The sequence below is a fragment of the Stenella coeruleoalba genome (assembly GCF_951394435.1).
Source record: "Stenella coeruleoalba genome assembly, chromosome: 9".
Taxonomy (NCBI): domain Eukaryota; kingdom Metazoa; phylum Chordata; class Mammalia; order Artiodactyla; family Delphinidae; genus Stenella; species Stenella coeruleoalba.
In genome coordinates this window covers 25,767,440-25,790,484 of record NC_137155.1, presented here as the reverse complement: position 1 = coordinate 25,790,484, position 23,045 = coordinate 25,767,440, and the positions used below count along the sequence as shown (strand labels likewise).

Sequence of the window (23,045 nt, the reverse complement as noted above, 5' to 3'; positions counted from 1 at the left end):
TTTGTATCAGTTAGCATACTTTTAAAGCTCTCTGTTGATGTTTTTGTTACGGTAGAATTCTTATCAATAGGTGGTCTGCGGCCTAAACAGTTATTGATGAAAGCTTCATTGAAATATATAAACGTGTCTGATTTTGGTAACCTGCTTATATTTTACTGAGAGATTTCTATAAATGTCTTTAAGTTTGGAAAGTTATCCCCATATGTGATAACCAAATAAACACATATTAATTTAAGTATATATAAGAAAGTATATCCAAATCATTTCAAGTTTTAGGAGATTATGTGGTGCGAATTAGGGTGGGCTTTGATTTTTTATTTATTTTTTTAAAGAAATAAGGGTTGAGAGCCCAGAGACCTTATTAATTTTAACTGACTCTCAGCCATATGTGCCTGAGTTTCCTTGCTTCTAAATAAGGCAGTAATACTTATCTTACTCATCTTGTAGAGCCATAGTAAGGATTAATTAAAATTTGACAGGAATATTTTTGCTTGGATTTTAATTTGAAGGAACCCTATACATATAAAGAGTAGTGATATCAGTATCAGCAGTGAAAGGCACTGGCAGTGATGGCTGCAGACAAGTTGTATATTGAGTTATTCACTGTCGTGAGTTATTTTGATGTACCTATACTCTTTTACATATGGAGAAGTCAGTGCAATGTACTGGAAATCCTGCCTCCCCTTCCTGCCCACCAGGAGTTAGGATACCAGATTTCTGTGACTAACTAGTTTTATAACCTTGAATTAATTTCTTAGCCTGTTTAAGTCTTGGTATCCTCTGCAATATACAATGAACGGACATTCCTAAAGATGCTTATATTTCTATTATAAAATTTTATGACTTAACGCTGTCAAGTGTCATTGCCTGTTGTGTTACATTTAAAAATATTTTAGTATTCCAACTGCTTTTATATTCTTAGTCTTGAATACATGTTTATCTCATTTGCTGCTGAAACTTTTTTTTTCTGTTAACCTGTGAAAGAAAAATTCTAATCTGAGGATGACAATAGTAAAATGAAAAGGGAAGTTGTATAAGACTTGAGTAGTTAGAAGCTAGAAGTTAGAGCTTACAAATGAAATGCTTCTGGATTTTCGATTCATTGTCGATCCAGGGAAATGCAATTTTATTATGTCTTCTACTCATTCTCTTTACACCTACAGATGTGTCATATGAGAAGAGCTTTACTGAAAAACACCTCTGATGAGTAGAATATTTAGTAACAATTCTGACTGAGTCAGTTATTTTCTTTAGCATTCTTTTAGGCCTCCGCTGCTGGGTAGACACCTCCACAATTGTTTTTCTTCCTAGAGCAGCAAGCCAAAATGAATATGGAATGTTTCCATTTATATCTCACAAGACCTGTAGAAGAATTTAAAGTGAAAAGAATTCAAGAGACGTTAATCTAGAGGGAAACAAAAACCTGATATGTTCATTCATTTGTTCACTCACTGTTATTCATTCATTCATTGATTCATCAAACATTAATACTCATCTACTAGTTACCAGGTTTGGTTCTAGTGATGAAAAGATGAGTGAAACATATCTCTCCCTAGGAATTCATAGTCTAGTACAGAAGACACAGATTGCATTTTGGTCATTCTTCTTTTTAACACAACTGTCATACCAATCAGAAATTCATCAAAAGACATAGCTAAGACATCTTTATATTTTTGTTTGGTATTAAGCCTGTATCTTCTCTTAATGATTGTCTTTCTATTTTTCCCTCCCAGATCTCCATGTTTGACGTTTATTTACATAATTATAGCAACTAAAACTAAGTTTAAATTGTAGTCTTTATAGCTGTATGGGTATTTTCTCACAGGGGGATTCTATAATATAATAGAACTTAATATTCATAGGAAGTACATGCAGTTATAATTTCTAATGCAAGTAGCTTCCTTTAACTTTTGGTATTTATTGTTGTCACAAATATTTGGTATTCACAAAATTTATTTGTTTTGTACGTATGTTGGATTAAGTGAAATATCACAAAAACAGTGATTAAGTTTAATAGTATTTTCAAGAGAGCACAGTTAAGAATAGATTTTTTGGGTATTCGTTTAAATATAGATTTCTTTAATAAAATGCTTAAACGCTTATAGGATAGTTCCTAAGCATCTGCCCCTCAAGGGAATGGTAAACTTTATTAATTGAATATGGAACATTTCTAGAATAATGTGATTATCTAAACAGTGGAACTTTTTGAAAATAATCTATTTGGGGTTGTTTACTATGGTTCTTTTGCCTTCATACGGAAGGGAGCACATAATGGGGCCTATAAGGAAACATTCAAAATTATTTTCCCCAATGGAAATATGTAGCAGTGTGTTTTGAGAGATCTCTTAGAACTGTTGGAATCAATTAGGATAATAATTTTAGTTCCTTATTTAAGTACAGGCTTCAGGGACATGGTAGCATCTAAAGTTTTTGTAACCTTTTTTCCTGGAGGAAATGGCCAGAACTAAGAATTGTATTTATTCACCTTTTATTAGAAAATCATTTTGTGGCATACATTGCCATTTATAGATTATTTTCTTTCTGACACTTTGCTATTTAGAAGTAATACTTCTGTGTTTCTTCCTACTATGCCTTACATCTTGATCTATACTCAAATTTCTGTATCATTAGGGGTAGTTTAAAAACTTAATTCATAATAAGTACCAGATGACCTGAAATGAAAAAGTTATAGGCTGGTCCGTTAGCAGGTAAATTTTATTCAAACAAATTAAAACCTATAGAACTTTATTGTGATCATCTCATATTTTAAGTGCTACTGAATCACTCTGTTTATCTCTTTTTCTTTTAATTAAAAAGAAATCTTTTCCAAAATTAATGTTACATAAATCAAACAAAGTACTTATAATTTGATTTATCCCATAATTCTAGTGCAGCATGTTCTTATTAGTTGCAATTTTATCAGTAAAAAATAGCTTGTTTAAAATTTAACGTACTTGGTAAAAGTGTATATGAGAAACAAGTATTTTAATTATTGAGCCATAGTCATTTAAAATTGATGTTTCCAAAACTATTTTAAAAATATCCATCTTGTGTATTTGTCTATGAGTTAAAAGAAATCTTGCAAATTAATTACTTGTTGCATTTTTAAGTCATTGTCAATAATAGTGACTAATTAACAATGGTAATAGTAAGTGTTGTAGAAAACATTAAGTAAAGAGATCATTATGTTTTTTCTTCCTTTGAGGAAGGTAACAGTACTTTTCAAAAGTGGGGTCACAACCAGATTGTTGCTATTTGTACATCAGGCTATGTATGTCTCAAGATGCTTTAAGCATCATATTGTTACATAGAGAGATCTCAGATTAAGAAAAATAATTGAATGATATAACACTGTTCTTCCACAAGAAAGAATTGTTTCTCAGAATTTTCTAATTAAAGTAGGAATTCTTACTCTATAAAGTTTAATAAGGACAATATTTGATAGATGTTACCTTTTTTGACAGATATTCTGTCAACACTTGAATAGATGATCAGCTTTTTCAGAGTTCCTGAAAAACCTCCTTTACCAGGTCCTGTGATGTCATGTTGTATGTCTTATGTAGCTAATGTAAATTCTACTATTAAGTAAAAAACAAAACAAAAAACAGTTGCAGCAATCTCATTTAAAAATGAATATTTTCACTTCTTAGTGTGCTGGTATTTGGGAGGCTAGCATTCCTTGACTATAACTTTTGGTTAAAAAGGATACATCCTGTGAGCATAAAAGTACTGGAACATGGCTTTGCATTGATCTGTTGAGTTAATATGTTTAAATAGGTTTGAAGTATGGCTAGATTCTATTAAGTAAATATAAATTATTTTTATTATAAATACTTTCTAACTAGATATCTTAATAGTTCATTACTTACAGTAGCAAGTATGGGGTTTTTTCCCCTTCCTCTTCACTTCCGTGTTGAAAATCTGTATCCATGTAAAGAAAGTAACAAAGACATTAAAAATTTTATGATTACTTATAGGATGCTGCAAAAATGGATTTTAGTTATATTTATGCATCATAATTTTGAAGATGCAAGAAAGTAATGGGTTTTAAATATTATTTTGAGTTGTGATAGTTTCCATTATTTTCACTTCTTTTTGTTTCATTCTTCTAGGAAACAAGAGTTGGATAGTAGTCAACCTCCAAAGCAGCCAGGAAAACCGCCGGACCCAGGGCGTCCAGTTCAGCCTGGTCTCAGTAAAAGTAGAACTACAGACACTCTGAGGTCGGAGCAGAAATTGCCTGGAAGGAGTCCTTCCACTATTAGCTTGAAAGAATCGAAATCCAGAACTGATTTTAAGGAAGAGCACAAGTCTAGTATGATGCCTGGCTTCCTCTCAGAGGTTAATCCTTTAAGTGCTGTCTCCTCTGTTGTAAATAAATTCAGTCCTTTTGATTTGATATCAGACCCTGATGCCTCCCAGGAAGAAGCCTCCAAGAAACAAAAAATGTCTCAGAAGGAACAAGGAAAACCTGAAGGAATCACAAAGCCTCCATCACAACAACAGTCACCCAAGCCAGTTCCTAAGCAGCCAGGACCTGTGAGGGCCCTGCTTCAGCAGGACGGTTCTCCCAAATCAGTATCTCCTCAGCAGCCTCCAGAAACAGGAAAGCCAACTCAGGGCCTCACCCAGGCTCCTCAGACAGACCAGGCAAAATTGCCACTTCAAAGAGATGCAGCCAGGCCTCAGACTAAACAGACAGATACAGTAAGGGGAGAGTCAGTTAAACCCTCACTGCAAAGCCCATCCAAGCCACCTATTCACCAAGTAAGTCCTGGAAAGCCTCCAGCCCAGCAGCCTGGACCTGGAAAACTTTCCACACCACAGCCTGGGCCTGCAAAGCCCTCAGCTCAGCAGCCAGGGCCAACGAAGGCCCTAGCTCAACAGCCAGGGACCCCAAAGACCCCGGCCCAGCCACCAGGAACAGCAAAGCCTGCAGCTCAGCAGCCTGGGCCAAAGGCTCCAGCTCAGCCTCCTGGGCCCGCAAAGACTCCGGCTCAGCCTCCTGGGCCCGCAAAGGCTCCGGCTCAGCCTCCTGGGCCCGCAAAGGCTCCGGCTCAGCCTCCTGGGCCCGCAAAGGCTCCGGCTCAGCCTCCTGGGCCCGCAAAGGCTCCGGCTCAGCCTCCTGGGCCCGCAAAGGCTCCGGCTCAGCCTCCTGGGCCCGCAAAGGCTCCGGCTCAGCCTCCTGGGCCCGCAAAGGCTCCGGCTCAGCCTCCTGGGCCCGCAAAGGCTCCGGCTCAGCCTCCTGGGCCCGCAAAGGCTCCGGCTCAGCCTCCTGGGCCTGCAAAGGCTCCGGCTCAGCCTCCTGGGCCTGCAAAGACTCCAGCTCAGCAGGTTGGGCCAGCGAAACCTCAGGTCCAGCAGCCTGGGCCAGGCAAGACTCCAGCTCAACAGCCTGGCCCAATGAAGCCTCCTCCTCAGCAGCCTGGCCCAGCAAAGCCCCCTCCTCAACAATCTACAAAACCTGTAAGCCAAACAGGGAAACCTCTGCAGCCACAAACTTTTCCATCTGCAGCACAGACTCCAGTACAAGGCCTCCCCAAAACCATCTGTCCTCTTTGCAATACCACTGAACTTCTGTTGAATGTTCCAGAAAAGGCCAATTTTAACACATGCACTGAGTGTCAAACCACTGTTTGTAGCCTCTGTGGTTTTAACCCCAATCCTCATTTAACCGAGGTAAGTGCATTTTTTTTGTTATGTTCATGCTCTTAAACCATATCATCATCTTACACAATGGTGCTTAGTTTATTGCTGTTAACGATAGGATGGCACTGTTTTTCTCTGGTTCTTTTCTTCTTTCCCTTCTTCCTTCCTACTTTCCTCTTTTTCTTCTCTGCCAAATGTAAATTAGAGTTTTTCAACATTTTCTCCAATAATATTTCTCCAAAATATTGCTACAATTTCTGATAAATTTGGCACATAAAGGAAGTATGAATTGATTGATAGATGCTGAGCTTTTGCTCATTGCATTCTATGGGTAAAATCCACACTATTATTACATTATATTAATTTTTTCATCAGCTATTAAATTCATGCTCCTACCTACCATGACACTCTTGATATGATATTCTTAAATGGGATCCTATTTATGCTGCGAAAAAAAGTGGACAGTGTTTTCAGATTCTAAATACAATTTTGATACGAAATTGAATACATTCTTTCAAACTGCACATCCCCTTTTCCTGCCAGTGATTTTGCTATACACTGTGAGAGCATGCTTCCCTCGTTAGTTGAGAGTCATTCATAACAGCGTAAGTCACTTCAAAAAAGTGAAGTCATTGGAACAGGTTCAACTTTATGGGTGTCTTCTTAGATGGATCACAGTTTATAACTCCAAGTCTTTGGGTAAGCCTTCCTGGCAGACTGAATCATGAAGGGGCCAGTTGTGACACAAATGAGTTCAAGGTTGTTTACTCTGGTTCAGGATAGAAAAGTTATTCTCAGCAGGTCAGTTACTGTCAACTCAGTGCTTAAAGTCCCTGAATAAAATAGCATTTTAATAGGTAGAGATTTGGGGACGTTCAGGGGAAGGGACAGAAAACATAAAACTGCAGAACTTAGAAATTCTCTGGAGTTAAGAAATAATACAGTGAAGATGGTATAATAATATAAAATAAGTGAGAATAAAAGGGCTTAGGGTTTGAAAGAATACATTTTTAAAAGAAATGCAGTAGCCCCTACCCGATGAGAAGGCACAGAACCATTGAGTCCATCTAGAGAACAGCTGTTAGTGGGCTGTATAATGCACAAGAAGGAATGAAGGCAGCAGGCAATGAAGGATTCTGTCATTTAAATATCCGCGAGAGAAGAGACTTGTGTACCCTTGTTATAAATGCAATCTATGTTCTGATAAAAACAACAGTGATAATTATTGGTAGCTGTTACGTTAGTTTGGATACTTACTGTGATGAAAGTTGAAAATGATGTCCATTTAAAATATGTCAACCTCTGGTTTTCCGCTAAGGTATCTTTTACTCTTTTTACCAAAAGTCATGTTGAGTACTTTAAATTTTTAGATAAGCCATACTTCAGTGGTAAAATTGCAATTAATAAGAACATTTAAGTTATGGAGGAAATCAGATTATAAATAGTTGGTTTATATATTTGTAGCTTTTTTTCATATCTTAAACTGTTTTCCACATTCTTTTTTTCTTTTAATTTTTTTATTGAAGTATAGTTGAGGTATAAAATATGTTACAAGTGTACAATAGTGATTCACAATTTTTAAAGGTTATATTCTATTTATAGTTATTATAAAATATTTGCTGTATTCCCCATGTTGTGCAATATATCCTTGTGGCATATTTTATACATAATAGTTTTGTACCTCTTAATCCCTTACTCACATGCTGCCCCTTTCCCCTTTTTTCTCCCCACTGGTAACCACTAGTTTCTTCTCTACATCTGTGTGTCTGCTTCTTTTTTGTTGTAGCCCCTAGTTTCTTGTATTTTTTAGATTCCATGTATAAGTGATATCATACAGTATTTGTCTTTCTCTGTCTGACTTATTTCACTTAGCATAGTGCCCTCCAAGTGCATCCATGTTGTTGCAAATGGCAAAATTTCATTCTTTCTTACAGCTGAGTAATATTCCATATTGTGTGTGTATATATATATATGTGTGTGTGTGTGTGTGTATATATATATATAAAAATTCTGATAAAGATGTGTTTCTGTTCATAGTATACCATCTTGATAGGAATGTGTAGTAATAATGACTTCAAACAGTAGATGATCTTTTTATAAAATGTTTGTCATGTTTTTGTGGCAATTTATAAGGCAGAAACCTGTAGTTGGACCTTCAAGCCACATATATTATTTGAGTACCTACAATGTGGAAGACATTTTACTACACGTTCGGTAGGCTATAAAGATAAGTAAAACATAATGCTGATCTTAACATGATCCAAATGTACTAGCTTAGGTCATACACACACAAGGAAATATGTGGTCAAATGATAAAAGCTGTGAGACATGAGCAAACATTATGAACTTCCAAGTAGGAAGTACCATTTCCAGTGGGTGAGATAAGGAAAGCTTCATGGAGACAATGGCATTTGTGCTAGGTATATAGTGATGGATATTATTTCAACAGATAAAGAACATGAAAGGCGGTAATGATTTAGCCTAAGACCTAGAGCCAGAATAATACAGGGTATGTTTAGGGAATCAGGCATAAATCTAGGTTGCCTGAAGTGGTGGCGAAGAAATGCTCAATGAGATTGGAGAAAAGTTTAAGTCAGATTTAGGTCTTCCACATTTAGTCGGTAGTGGTGAGCATTCTCCTTTATGAAACTTACCTTGTTTAATGTAGTCATGCCTTCAATCCTTCATTCATTTTACAAATGTGTATCAAATGCCAGGTTGCGAAGCACCATCAAGTACTTTGATAGAATCAAGTATGTGTTAGATATGGAGTCTTCCTTCTACCAGAAAACTGGGGAAATAAAAGTTGTAAATAAGAAAGGAAAAAATAGATATATATGAAAAGTAACTTTGTATAGGTCTTTACAGTTCACATAGTTCCTTCTTATTTGTTTTATCAAAATTAAATTTCCAAATAATTCAATGGTCATGTATTCTGTTTTCTCTTATGAGAGAAAATTGGTGTTCAAGTGGTTACTACGTTAGGATCATCCTGATAGTAAATAACCAGAACCCAAAGTAAATCTTCTGATTCCAAGTCCATTTACTCGTGGTAAGAAGAGAGAAAGTGCTATGAGATCAAACGAAGAAGTCATCACTATCTTTGGGGGGTATGACAACTATCTTCATGGAAATAGAAGTATTTGAGCTGGGAATGTGAAGAATGATAAGAATTTGGACACACTTGACAGGAGTTGGGAATGTGGGGGCGGCAGTTAGAGGGTCTCAATGGCTAAAAAAAAAGCATCCCCGTTATTAAGGAGATGAGCTTGGGCAAGTCACTTACACTTTCTGTAACAGTGATACCATATAAACAATGGAAATAACATGTTCTCTGTCAAACACATTGGGTTTTTAGGAGGATTAGCTGAACGTTTGTATGAGAAGGTATTTTTCAATATATGAAGTTCTTTTGAAGTTGTAATATGATGTCATAGATAATCTTAATATTTTAAACAGAGTTGACTTTGACAGCTTACTCTCAAATTGTTTTCTACATAGATACAATATCATAAGTTGTTGGGTTCTGAGATAGCAATCAAGAGCCATTTGATCTACAGTATTAATTGTAACATTTCATTTTAATTCACATTTTTCCCTATAAGGAAAAATGTAATCTTATGGGTCAAATTGTCCAAAAATACTCAGATTGAGTAAACAGTTTTACCATGCAGGACAGCGCCAGAGACTAGACATTCTATACTACTTTAATTTACATGAATTTATTATTTTCAAGTTTGAGTTATATGCAAGTTATTCTCTATATTATTACTTTTACAGCCTATTGGGTAAAAATAAAATAAAAATAAAATCCTGGTCTCTTGTATGTCTCCTTGAAAAGATCAGGAGAATTTCTCTGATATATTTTTGTCACCAAAGCAGAATTATGACTATATATATTTGCTTTGAACATCCTGGGTCTTAAATGACTGCTAGATCTGAGGAGGACTGGAGAGGTGTCAACACCCAGACACAAGCTTCAGGAAAGGGGACTTTTACTTCCTTAACTAAATTTGCCAGCTGTCTCCCACCTCTGCCCACCTGACACACATATACACACACGTACACATACATATACAAACAAACACACTCATACCTTAGATAACTCAAATATTTGTGTGAAGGGGATGATGTTTAAGTGTCCTCTCTGGTAGTTGTCAAGATGTGTGCTGTTTAGAAAAACCTTAAGAATCCACTGGCTCCAAGCCTAGACTTTATAGCTGTATCTCTTCTTGCTAAGAGGCGTTTATAGTTGTATCTCTTCTTGCTAGTCCGTTAATGGAGTTAATCTCAGCAATACAGGTTCACTCTTTGGGTTTGCTTTCTGACACAGAAACTGAACATTTGCTTTACAGTTAGTAACTACAGTGTTTCTTGTTGTTGTTCTTGTTGTTGTTGATTTACTTTATCTCTTTTGATATCTAGGCTGGGACCAGGTAGGTTTAAGGAGAGATTGAAAGACTTATTCCTAATGTGTGATAATTCTCCTGGTTCTTAGGAAATTTTGTAATATATGAAATGACTTGTCATTTTTTAGACTGTTAATAATGAACTAAATGTTAGTGATAAAAGTGGGTTTAGGTGGGTGTTTTTTTCCCTCATATTATTTCGATCATGATGGCCCATATATTAATCTTGGCTGAAGCTAGATGTTTTATTTAACAAAAACATGGCCATCTCTCAGGAGCTAAAAAATAAAAATGAAAAACAAGCGCACTTAGACTTCCATATACACTCTCTCAACTTTTTAAAGAACAAACAAAAAAATGACTGAAATTTTTTAGGTTGGCAAAATGACTTAACTGGCCACCTCTTTTAGGTGGATCAGCCTGCTACTTCTAGTAGGAGAAACTGAGGGGGAAAAATCTGTTAAGAAAAGTAGAGATATGCCAAATGTTAGGAGGCTGGAATTTGTGGAGAAAGAAAGCCAGTAAGACACTCCTGATGATGGAGTAGCAGAAAGAACTTTTAGAAAAAGGAATATTCTCTTTAGTTGCTTGCTGTTTTAGCACAAAGGTGATTTGTCACCCCAAATTCTAAGCAGAGACAGCAACACGGTTCTGAGCACATATGCGTTCACCTCCTCTCTAGAGGTCCCAGTTTTAAAAGATTGAAAGTATAGTAGTTCTGTATACCTCAGTTAAAAAATAAATGAATAAGTAAAACCAATAATAAAAAGTACTCATTAAAAAAAAGTGTAGTAGTTTGAAAAAATGGGAAAGCCCACCAATAACATAAATTGGCAGGTTGAAGAATTCCTAGAAGATAGAAAGTAGATGGAAAGGTAGTGACAGAAACAGAGCTAAAGAAACCACTGTCAGGTGGCTTCCTTATGGAGCCTCAGTGAAGCTCTGAGCTTAGCATCCACAAATACAGACAGCAACAGTGGGTCGTAGGTAGTGATCAAGTAATAAATTACAGAACTACAGGAGGAACAAACAGGACAAGTGGACTCTTTCCTAATCTCTAGTGGAAGACAGCAGGTAGAAGAGGCTTTATTTTCTTCTGCTTAGCCTAAAGCCAAAGAATTCTCCAAATGAAGGGATGAACTGCCTGAGGAAGGGCGCTCATGAGAAAAGTAGGGCTTTCGAAAGAAAATGAGAAGAAGTAATGCTCCTCTCCCACAACAGAGTGATTTAAAGGAGGAAACAAACAAAACACTTAAGGAGTCAAATTTACTAAATCTATTACCCTCCTAGTAAAGCTGTCCTTACTTTGGACACTGACCCTCTGCCATCCTACTTCCTCTTATTCAAAGAAGAGGACTAATGGGGAAGCAGAACTGTCAAGAAATACAGAAAAACCTCTGTTGATTACCCATTCTAAATAATGGAGACATTCACTGTAAATGAATGGTTTGAAGAGAGTCACTTGACATTTTAGCAATAATATCACAGGAAGGACATGGATAAACTAGTGAAAGACAAAACAAAACACCTGACCTCACAGGAAGGAGTCCATTCAGGAAATATAAAGAACTTATAAAATTCTTATTATTCCTGAGAAATACTTAAGAGAGGGTATATCATCAATAATTAGTACACTCAAATTTCAGTGGGCTGATTGAGGGTAAAAATAGGCCTGGTTGATGTTCTGGAAAAGGAAGACCCAGAATTTTCCCAGCTTGTAGAGCAAATTATCCAGCTATTTAACTGAGCACCTACTATGTTTCAGGCACTTTTCTGGACTGTGCTAGTTGTAAAAGTGAATAAAGTAGCCAAAAATTCTTCCCTTGTGCGACATGTATTCTAGTAAAAGTGGCAAATAAATAAAACGTATAGTGTGACAGATGGTAATAAGTGTTATGGAGAAAAATGAAGTAGAAGGTTATAGCACAGACCAAGGGAGGGTTGGTGATGTGGTGGTAGGGTCCTCTCACTCCCTCTAATTGGGGGATTGGAGTCTGGGAGTTGAGGGATGACTCAGGAATCTGGAATTTTTAGTGGTGACTAAAGGTCTAATTTGTATAGTTCTGAGGCTGGGAGCTCGAGGGGGGTTAAGAAAGGAAAGAGTGGGAATGTACCCAGGAATGTGCACAATTCTGAGATGCCTCTCTTTACTCCTTCCTGTGGTGATGTGGAGGCTGGGGAATGAGCATTTTACTCCAGCATAAGGAGCTCTTTCTAAACTCTTGTCCATGGAGTTGTAGACATTTTGGGGGTGTGGTCATCTGAAATTCTGGGGCTCCCTTGGGACTCTGGGAGTTCTGAGGCTTTAAGAGAAATATTAAAAATCATGGAAATTATATCTAAGAGCTCTAATAGGAGTTCCAGAAAAAAATGAATGAAGGCTATGGAGTCAGGCTCTAGAAGAAAGAAAATGTAAATCTTCAGATTTTGATCCACCAATGGATCAAGCAAGATTAGTAAAACATCTGATAGATACATCCTGGTGAAATAATCTGATTTCCAAGGGTAAGGAGAAAAGTTGGAAGACTTCCACAGAGAAAAAAATTAGCATCTACAAAAAGATGAGAAATCAGGCAGGTGTCAACACAGAAGACAGCCAATTTCTTTAAATTTGTAGAGATGGTGATTAGATGAATCCTCTATCCAGGCAAGATATCAAGAGGGAGTGTGAGGGCAGCTTAAGAATTTTTTTTCACACTTAAGGGTCCATAAAAATCATTGGCACTGTATAAGTGTATGTATATATGTATAAATGTGTATGTAGGTGTATGTATGTATATATCACAATCACTGTAGGAGTTCCTCTATTAAAATGGAAAATGAAAAGAGTGGGATGGAGTAGCTGATTATGCCCCAGAAATGAAGAAAACTAAAAAGACTAAAAAGTCATTTTTTTCTAAAATGTGATTGCATAATAGTAGTGGAATGTGAAATGATATTAGATGGTACACAAATCAAACTGAAAAAGTTATACATCTTTTAACTGTGTGTTAAAATATTTAATTAATACATCAAATATAATTTCTTGGATATTGCTTAAGACAACCCTAAAACATGATAATATAAGGTTGTTTTTTGAAAAAATGTTGCTTTTATAGAAGGAGAAAATACATAGCATCTTAAATTTATAAATCAAAACTTATTATATGATGTTATAATGGCAGCCACTAGAAAAAGTCACAACAAAAGTTAACACTGATTGATTCTGAAGATGCAAGCTTGGTGCCTGAGAGAGAGGCTTTTACTTTTAATGTCAAACCTTTTTGTGCTATTTTTTTTTTTTTTTTTTGCGGTACACGGGCCTCTCACTGTTGTGGCCTCTCCCGTTGCGGAGCACAGGCTCCGGATGTGCAGGCTCAGTGGCCATGGCTCATGGGCCCAGCTGCTCCGCGGCACGTGGGATCTTCCCGGACAGGGACACGAACCTGTGTCCCCTGCATCGGCAGGCGGACTGTCAACCACAGTGCCACCAGGGAAGCCCTTTGTGCTATTTTTTTAACCTTGGAAATTCGTTTTTTTTTTTTTTTTTTTTTGCTTGTTTTTGTTTTTTTAAAAATTTTCCTGTGCTTTATTATTATTATTTTTTTTAAACATCTTTATTGGAGTATAATTGCTTTACAATGGTGTGTTAGTTTCTGCTGTATAACAAAATGAATCAGCCATACATATACATATGTATATCTCTTCCCCATATCTCTTCCCTCTTGCGTCTCCCTCCCACCCTCTCTATCCCACCTGTCGAGGTGGTCACAAAGCACCGAGCCGATCTCCGTGCTATGCAGCTGCTCCCCACTAGCTATCTGTTTTACATTTGGTAGTGTATGTGTGTCCATGCCACTCTCGCACTTCGTCCCAGCTTACCGTTCCCCCCCCACCCCGTGTCCTCAAGTCCATTCTCTACATCTGCGTCATTATTCCTGTTCTGCCCCTAGGTTCATCAGAACCATTTTTTTTTTTTTTTTAGATTCCATATATATGTGTTAGCATACGGTATTTGGAAATTCATCTTATAATTAACACTTGAGTAATTTAAAAAATTCTCATACATCACATGACTGATTAAACAATTTATATGATATGAAGGAATGGGTAAATTAGAGTCTCGATTTTCACATCTTTAGCTTTGGCATTCTACTTGGTGAAATGTCAGGAATTTTTGGTTCTAGATAACAGTAATGATTTGAAATGCCTTATGCCTGTAATGCCAGATTTGGTCCGTTTTTTCATTTGTTCTTTGCTTGTCACAGGCATGTATACTTTAACTGGCACAATTTTAAATGAACCCAGTAAAGAGAAATAAAGTCCCTTGATTCTAAACATAAAGTTTTTAGAAGACAAAGAATATTCTGGGTTTGTTTTGTTTTGTTTGTTTTGTTATTCTCTAATAATCCTTAGGTATCCTTCATAGTATTTAAAACAAAAATACCCTGAGTATAACAAAATTTATTTAAAATAATTTTCTCATGAATTTAGAGGACTAGAAATAATCATTTAAAAATCCTTATTACTTAAATGTGTTCACGAACGCCATGTTTGTTTAGCTTTCATTTTCCATGAGGTCTAGTTTGCAGCATTTTCCTCATTACTTGGATGTTGCACCTATAAAATAAATATGTATTCCTCATGCTCTACCCATAAGTTTAATCATTAGAACCAAAGCTTTTTTCCACTTTCAGCTTTTAAATAACTAGATGTTTCAGGTGTCTTTCTGCATGTCCAGCTTTTTGTAATGTCTACTAAGTGTTGCTACATATTATTGCAGCTAGTATGATGATCTGTATAGCTTAGTAAGAACAGATGTTCTGCTGTGAAAGCAGATACCCACAACTAACAGAATCATTATTGGATCAGTAAACTTAATACAGTGATGGGTTAACTTGCTCATTGTTCACATCCCTGGAGAAATCACACATACCTAACACTCTCCGCTGTTCCATATCTTAATTAGCTTAGGTGAAACTGGGCTCTTACTTACAAACATTTCAAAAGTACTACATTGAAGACAAAGATGTAAATAATCTATTAGAAGTTTATATATCTTCCTTAAAGTAATGCCAATATCGAAAGCATCAGTAAGGCATATAAAGATCTGGGTTGTAGTCCTAGCTCTGCCCTTTACACATAAATACTCTCGCTGATATTCCTCTGAATTCAATCAGCAGTAGTTCTAGTTACCTTTGATAAAGAAGCAGTAACTTCACTATAGACAATGTTTCTTGCCTGTCTTCTTACTTTACTCATACTGTAATTTGGTCAGGTCATTTTAACTTTTCTGAGTATTTATTTTTCTTATTTGTGAGACTTGTCATATACTAGTGTCCATCATCAGATGAATGGATAAAGAAGATGTGGCACATATATACAATGGAATATTACTCAGCCATAAAAAGAGACGAAATTGAGCTATTTGTAATGAGGTGGATAGACCTAGAGTCTGTCATACAGAGTGAAGTAAGTCAGAAAGAGAGAGACAAATACCGTATGCTAACACACATATATGGAATTTAAAAAAAAAAATGTCATGAAAAACCTAGGGGTGAAACAGGAATAAAGACACAGACTTACTAGAGAATGGACTTGAGGCTATGGGGAGGGGGAAGGGTAAACGGTGACAAAGCGATAAAGAGGCATGGACATATATACACTACCAAACGTAAGGTAGATAGCTAGTGGGAAGCAGCCGCATAGCACAGGGAGATCAGCTCAGTGCTTTGTGACCGCCTGGAGGGGTGGGATAGGGAGGGTGGGAAGGAGGGAGACGCAAGCGGGAAGAGATATGGGAATATATGTATATATATAACTGATTCATTTTGTTGTGAAGCTGAAACTAACATACCATTGTAAAGCAATTATACTCCAATAAAGATGTTAAAAAAAAAAATCTAAACCATTAAAAAAAAATTACATTTGGCAGTATAAGTGGAAGTGCTTTGAAATTGGCAGGAATAAATATTTGTATTTATTATTAATCTGTATAAAAATTCTAATAAGTAGGGATGTTGCCATCATTGTTAACTCCGTTTGTCACTGGGAAACCGAGGGTAAGAATTTGCAAGGTCACAGAATTACTTAGCAATGAATCTCATACAAGAAGCTAGATCTAAATTTAGCAACATTTTTAAATAGAAGAGCACATTGATTTTAAACCAGTCATTTCTAGATTACAGAAAGTGTGTGTGTGTGTGTGAGAGAGAGAGAGAGAGAGAGAATTTTACATATTCTTAAAGTTATAAGAAATCAACCTTCTTGAGACTCACAGACATAGAGAACATGTTTATGATTACCGAAAGGGAAAGGTGGGGAGAGGGATAAATTGAGAATTTGGGGTTAACAGGTGCACACTACTATATATAAAATAGATAAACACCAAGGATCTACTGTATAGCACAGGGTACTGTATTTAATATCTTGTAATAACCTATAATGGAAAAGAATCTGAAAAAGAATATATATATGTGTGTATACATATATATCTAATATGTATCTATATCAGTATATCTCAGTCAGTTTGCTGAACACCTGAAACTAACAACATTGTAAATCAACTATACTTCAATTAAAAAAAAAGAAATTAACCTTCTTGGCAGGAGTTTATTTTTGAAATTTAGTGTAAAAAATTGAGGTGTAAGAGCACTGACTTTATACCTTTCTACTCACTCTTCCTCAAACCAAAGCCTTATTTATATTGCTGAGCTCTTTTTTGTTCTTTAGAAAGCCATGAGCTCCTACTATGAGCCAGCCACTCTGTTAGATTTTGAAAATAGACATAATGAAGTTGATAACTTTGCTCACTGTTAAGAATAGAACTCAGAGATTAGAGGGAGAGTCAATAATTTAGCAAATGCAGATGGAGTCTTGTTTGTAAAATAGAAAATAATAAACACCATATGGATGAGATACATTCTTTTTTTTTTTTTTTTTTTTTTTTTGCGGTACGCGGGCCTCTCACTGTTGTGGCCTCTCCCCTTGCGGAGCACAGGCTCCGGACGCGCAGGCTCAGTGGCCATGGCTCACGGGCCTAGCCGCTCCGCGGCGTGTGGGATCTTCCCGGACCGGGGCACGAACCCGTGTCCCCTGCATCGGCAGGCGGACTCTCAACCACTGCGCCACCAGGGAAGCCCTGGATGAGATACATTCTTACCTGAATATAAAACAATAAACTACCTTTCTATTATTTTCTTCTATCTAATCAGAAATAAAGATTTTTAAATCAGTTGGTAAAACAAATATGACATTTCTATCATTTATTCAGGAAAATCAAACTTCAGTAGAATTCATCAAACCTTCGGATCAGATTTCTACTTAGGTAAAAGAATTCAAAGAAGTCAATGGCAGGCTTCATCATGTGAACATGTAACTATAATTGTATTTGTTGGGAAAAATTTTAATATGTAGATCTGTGTGTTTTTTAACTTGAAAGAGGAAGGATTTAAAAAAATGGTCAGAAGGAAATCAATGGTAATGAAAAATGTGGCTAGGATTTGTGAAAAAAAGGTGAAAATAATGTAAAGCTGATTAATTTTAAAGTCAGATTTTCCTTAAATACATTCTTGAAAATGCACATACATAAAACTATTTAAGATTTGAATAAATTATAGGGGGCTCCCATTCACAGAAAGCTGAAGAGGCTAAAATCCCTTATGAAAGTGTATTTTTACACAAGGTCCGTGCAGTGGCAGCAGAGTCTTAACCAATGGACCGCCAGGGAAGTCCCTCATATATGTATTTTTAAAAGCACTTCTTTCCTTTCCAAGTTAACATACAAATGATTATCTTAATTCCAGTTACTATCTGATCAAATTAAAGATATTTAAATTTCAGCATATATAATGAGTTCACAAAGTTTATGAGCCCTTTGAGTCTTTTCACTAATGTAATTTTTTTCACTTTTAAGTGAAATAATAGGACAATCAATAAGTTGTTTAAATAATTGCACAAACATTGCCTAATTGAAACTATTGGATCGCAGGCTACAAAATTGTGTGATAGTTCAAGGCGTGTTAATCATTTGAGATATAGAAGTTTGAATTCACCATGTGAGAGGCAGTCAGAAGTGTTAATATATATGTAAGTTCAGTTTACTGATTTGGGGTCTTCTGTGTTGCTGTAGTAAAATACAAATAATATTTTCAAGTCTTTGTACTGTAATTATTTTGTAAATTGATTAAAGTGGCAGTTTTTTTTGGTTGGGCTGCACTGACACTCAGATATGCTTTTATCATTTGACCCTATTTTGTGAAGATTTAACAAATGTTATTTCTAGCCTTTGGTGAACATTACTATGCTTTATGAAGAAAAAAGTGCAGATTTAGGTTACATTTCACAAAGTTTGTTAATGGTTTCTGAATTATGCAGCAGAAATTGTAAGCGACACAGTTTCAGAAGGTATCCATTCAAATTCTGGATGGATTGTCGTAAATAAAACAGTTTCATCAAGTCGCTGAGCATGTCATCACAGTTCTGAGGAATGCTAGTGTCTAGTTTTTATCCAAAATAAATTGTGCGTTAATATGCATAAAGATGTCAACTGCAGTGAGCCATCTGCAGCCAAACTGCTGTCAGCTAGTAGCTGCCTTTGTGGAGGAGGTCATGTGGGTTGGGCATTCCTTGAATAGCAGAACGCATAATCTGTTATCAAACTTTACCTTGGGTTTCTCTTGATAATATTATATGTTATTATCTGATACATATTATTTAATTATATTCTCTATGGCATTCAAAATAATATGAATAAAAATAATACATAGATAACTTAGAGATCATTTGATGAGAAGTAGGAAACAAGTTTAGAATAATTCATCAATAAATAATATCTAAAATTTACTTGGTATCTAATACAGAGGTAAGAGTAATCATAAGAAGTGGTTGCTCTTTTTAAGAGTCCATGTGAGGATAGGAAAAGCGAGGAAATAATTGGAAAAAAAATATAAAGCAGTATCTATTTGAGTCTAAATGCTGTGCTTCAAACGATAGTAGGAATAGTTGAGAAGGGGCAGATCTTAATGGAGAATGGAATAGTTAAGTGGTAAAGGAGAGGGGTCATCGTGTAAAGCCTAGGAAGCATTTGGTAAATGGAAGAGGAGTACAAATTGGATTTCGAATCGTGACTCAGGTAAGAGAGAATGAGAACACTGCCTTGATGGAGTAAATGGTACATTTAGATACCGTGGTTTGCAGAAAAGTTGAGTTGTGACGCATCCAGAAGTAAGAACCCAGCAGATTTTAGTACAAGGGCAGGGTGATTGTGTGATTGAAGAAAATGTATTCAGTAGCTAACGTGAATGGTATGAACACCGGCAAATACAAATTCCTAATATTGTGTTTGTTCTTTAGATGGTCCATTATGCCTCCTACTATGCTGTGTTGTTGAGCAGAGATTCCATTATAAATCTTCTGTAGGTTTGGCGTTTAAAATGTCCAATTTGGAGCACATTGAAGGGTGGATGTTAGTCATAATGCCTTCTGGACACTTTTGTTTTGAGAAGCTTCCATTATCTTTTGAAGCGAATAGATTAAGAACAGTTCCAAGAAGGAATATACTTTAATTCTGGAACCCCAGTGTTTGCCAACTCATCTTATTTGTTAGATGTATTGAGTTAATTATCTTGAATTATCATTAAAGACATACTCTTAAAAATCAGAATCTAATTTTTCAGTACTTTTTTGATAGTGGCACCAATAATTGAAACTCTGTGTGGAATTTACAATTAAACTTTCAAGTGGTACCCTTTGAAACATTTAGTAAGACATTTATGATTATCCAGCAAAAGCCTTAGCCAGTGAAGTTGTATTACTATATTTCACATGACTCGGCTCTGATACATAACATAAAAGGGAGCCGGGGGAGTTGGATTAAACAGGGAGCTGTGTTAGTAATTATAAGCAGGTCCACGTTAGAATACACAATGACCTCAGAATGAGCAGAAATCCTGGCTGACTACTCTCTTACCCCCATTTGTATAGCATATTGTCAGAAGACTGAATGAACAATTTTATGCCTTTTTTTTGCTTCTTTCTATAGAGCTAATTGGATTAGAGTAGCTCATTAAACACTTGTGTCTCCAGATCATGAATTCCATTTATTCATTGGCTGTAAGTAAGACTATAGGTGGGGGAAGGAAAAGATGACTATTTTTCCTTATTTGTTATATAAAATCTGGAATTTATGAATAGTTAAGGCATGACATATTTATCTAACACAGATTCTTTCATTTTACTGCTTGTATGTTGAAGGTAAGCTCCAGTGTTAACATTGCACAGAGACTTAAAATTTTACCGATAAGACCAAAAGCGTCCGAAGAAGTGGGGAGGGGGGGAGTTGAGGGGGGAATTGCAGGAAGAAAGGAAAAAAGCACTCATCGAGGGCCAGATCAGGAACCGTGGCTTTGGAAATACTGATGCAGTTGTAGGCTCCCCTGGTATTGTTTCTTGAATTTCTCCCATTGCTTATCAAATGGATGTGGATAATTAGAGGAACGGGTGCTACTCGTGTCAGGGGACCTGGGAAGTTGTTTATGAAATATTGGTGAAAGGCTTCTTCTGAATTAGGCTTGGCCTTGGCTATTGTCTGACTTCTTTGGCATAGGTAATAAGGGATAAGGACTAAAGTCTTCTAAGATCCACATTCATAGCTATAGTGAAATGAAGACCCAATCATGCAGAACTAGGAGAACCAGCTGTGTTATAGATGTGGATACCAAATGGAACGGGCAGCAGGTGTCTGAGGCAATGATGGTAGTAAATTCAGGTTCATCTCTGTTCATAGTTGGAGATAAACATTTAATTTTAGAAGTTAAACAAGACAGTAATTGTCTCCAAGCAGTGAAAATATGTATGGTTAGCAGGTGGGGTAAGTATGGGGTGTTACTTCAGTTCGAATCAAAATGAGGATGTATGATCCATGAGCAAAAGTATGGTATAGGGAGAATGGCTTGCAACCAGAAAATGAAGGTAGAGGCCTGCCATTTAGGCAAGGTAAACAGTGGCGATTAACAGAGTACACACAGAAATGTTGTAGCTTGAAGAGCATAAACATTTTAAATTAATTTATGTAATTGAAACCAGCTCAAAAAATATTCGTGAACATCTATAATTATTAAAGGGTCAGACCGTACCAGGAAGTCTTTATCATTTGTTGCTTACAGTCTTTTGGGAAATACAGCCCTGGAGGTAGCAGAATTATGTCAGACTATACCAGGAAGTCTTTATCATTTGTTGCTTACAGTCTTTGGGGAAATACAGCCCTGGAGGTAGCAGAATTATGTAAGTGCTAACATGAGAACAGGAGCAAAATTATATATTTTGAATTTCTTGCAAAAATTAACTTTATTTCACAGTTATTGGAGAGGCGTTGAGGTTTGAAGAGAAGTAGAGTCAACCCCTTCTGTGGTGGTTTGTTTTAAACAGGTTATATTTGGTGGAGGTATGAAGTATTTGAGAAATGACAAGGGCCAAATGAGGGACAGTGGCTTTGGAAATGTGAACGAATGAATGGGGAATTACCTTTCACAAGCAATGCAGACACCCTTTAGAAATAACTGAAAATGCAGTAAAGATATAATGGGATTTTTAACTGGGATGAGTGAGAGGGCAAAGGTGCTATTACTACTCCTTAACTCTCCCTCAGTGCATTGTGAAAAAGTAGATGGTGGTTCATGATATTAATGTCAGGGCGGGCTATGGAGTTTTTCATTTGATTAATGTATAGGAAAGATTTTTTGTTTTTGTTTTCAGCTCAATCAGGGACTTGGAAATGCTGCTGTGTTCAGTAGTAGATTAAGTTCTGAGATAAAACTCATTTCTGTTTTCAACAGATTTGGCCAGAATTAAATAAAAAAGAGGCTCTTTCTGAAAAATCCTAAGAGGATAAAATGCTTTTCATATTGTGAAAGCTACAGACAATGATTTTAACCTGTATTCTCACAGTGAGGAGGAACATTGAGGGATCAGATGTCTTTTATATGTTGCTTATCAAAGTGAAGAAAATGGGGTCACGAGAAGGACAAAAGATGTTCGAAAAAAGGGTGTATTAAGAGAAAAGTAGAATTGTATCCCTATGAAGAAGCAGTGACCTGTGTTATCCACCCCTCTTTTCCTAACTCTCCCTTGTCTGCTTACTGGGAGACATAGTCACATACATTTATTAACTACAAGGAAACATTTGATTTTGGATTGAGGACAGTATAGTATGTGTGACCCACTATTGAAGTAAATCATACGTTAGATATGCTGTGGTAGTGTTCTAATTTTGCAGTGGTCCAAAGATGGAGTAAAAGCCTACTGGCCAGCTATGCATGACGCTCCAATGTTCCCATGGCAAAGAGACTTAAAATTTTGCTGATAAGACCAAATGCATCCAAAGAAATTGGCGGGGGTGGGGGCTTGTTTGAGGGAGAACTTGCAGGAAGAAAGGATAAATGGACTCATCACAGTATCACCATCAGATACTTATTATATATCTGTGATTATCTTGAAATTATATTATGCTTTAACCTGTTTCTTACCTGATTCTTCTATAATATAGTCTCCATGAGGACAGAGATTTTTGTCTCTTTTGTTCAGTGGTATGTGCTAAGTAGAAGTTGCTCAATAACTATTTGAATAAAGAAAGAAACAGATGAATACATTTTGCATCTTCTTTGGCTCTGCCATTTGTTAGAAAGAATAAGAGCAATTAATACAATGACAGACACTAGCCCTAGAAGTTTGTAGTTTAAAGTGGTTAATCTGGGTATAGCTCTCATATAATAATTTATAGAAAAAAATCATTGATAAAATATAAGTAAAGAATTATGCTTTTAATTATATTTTCTTTCATCTTGTCTGGCTGCATGATTATCAGGTCACATGGTATCATTTAAGACTGTGGAAGAAAACAAATGAGAAAAAATAAATAGTAGAGTAGCAGAATTGACATTGGCAGTAGGGGAGGGAGATGGCTGAATGTGTAGGGGCACGTTTATGGAGAAATTTCCTTCCATCAAGAAG

The 23,045-nt window shown here is 36.3% G+C and overlaps 2 protein-coding genes across 3 annotated transcripts in view; both read left to right on the top strand.

The window, feature by feature from the left end:
• SEMA3E (semaphorin 3E) overlaps positions 1-4,174 on the top strand; it is a 568,411-nt gene extending 564,237 nt beyond the window's left edge. For both annotated transcript variants that reach the window (XM_079932521.1, XM_079932523.1), the window contains one exon: positions 4,113-4,174. The gene's annotated coding sequence lies outside the window, so the exon portion shown is untranslated. The remainder of the gene's footprint in view (positions 1-4,112) is intronic.
• PCLO (piccolo presynaptic cytomatrix protein) overlaps positions 1-23,045 on the top strand; it is a 365,126-nt gene that overhangs the window by 2,628 nt on the left and 339,453 nt on the right. Inside the window, exon 2 of the mRNA XM_079932524.1 lies at positions 4,113-5,679. Coding sequence (XP_079788650.1) covers positions 4,113-5,679 — 1,567 coding nt within the window. The remainder of the gene's footprint in view (positions 1-4,112; positions 5,680-23,045) is intronic.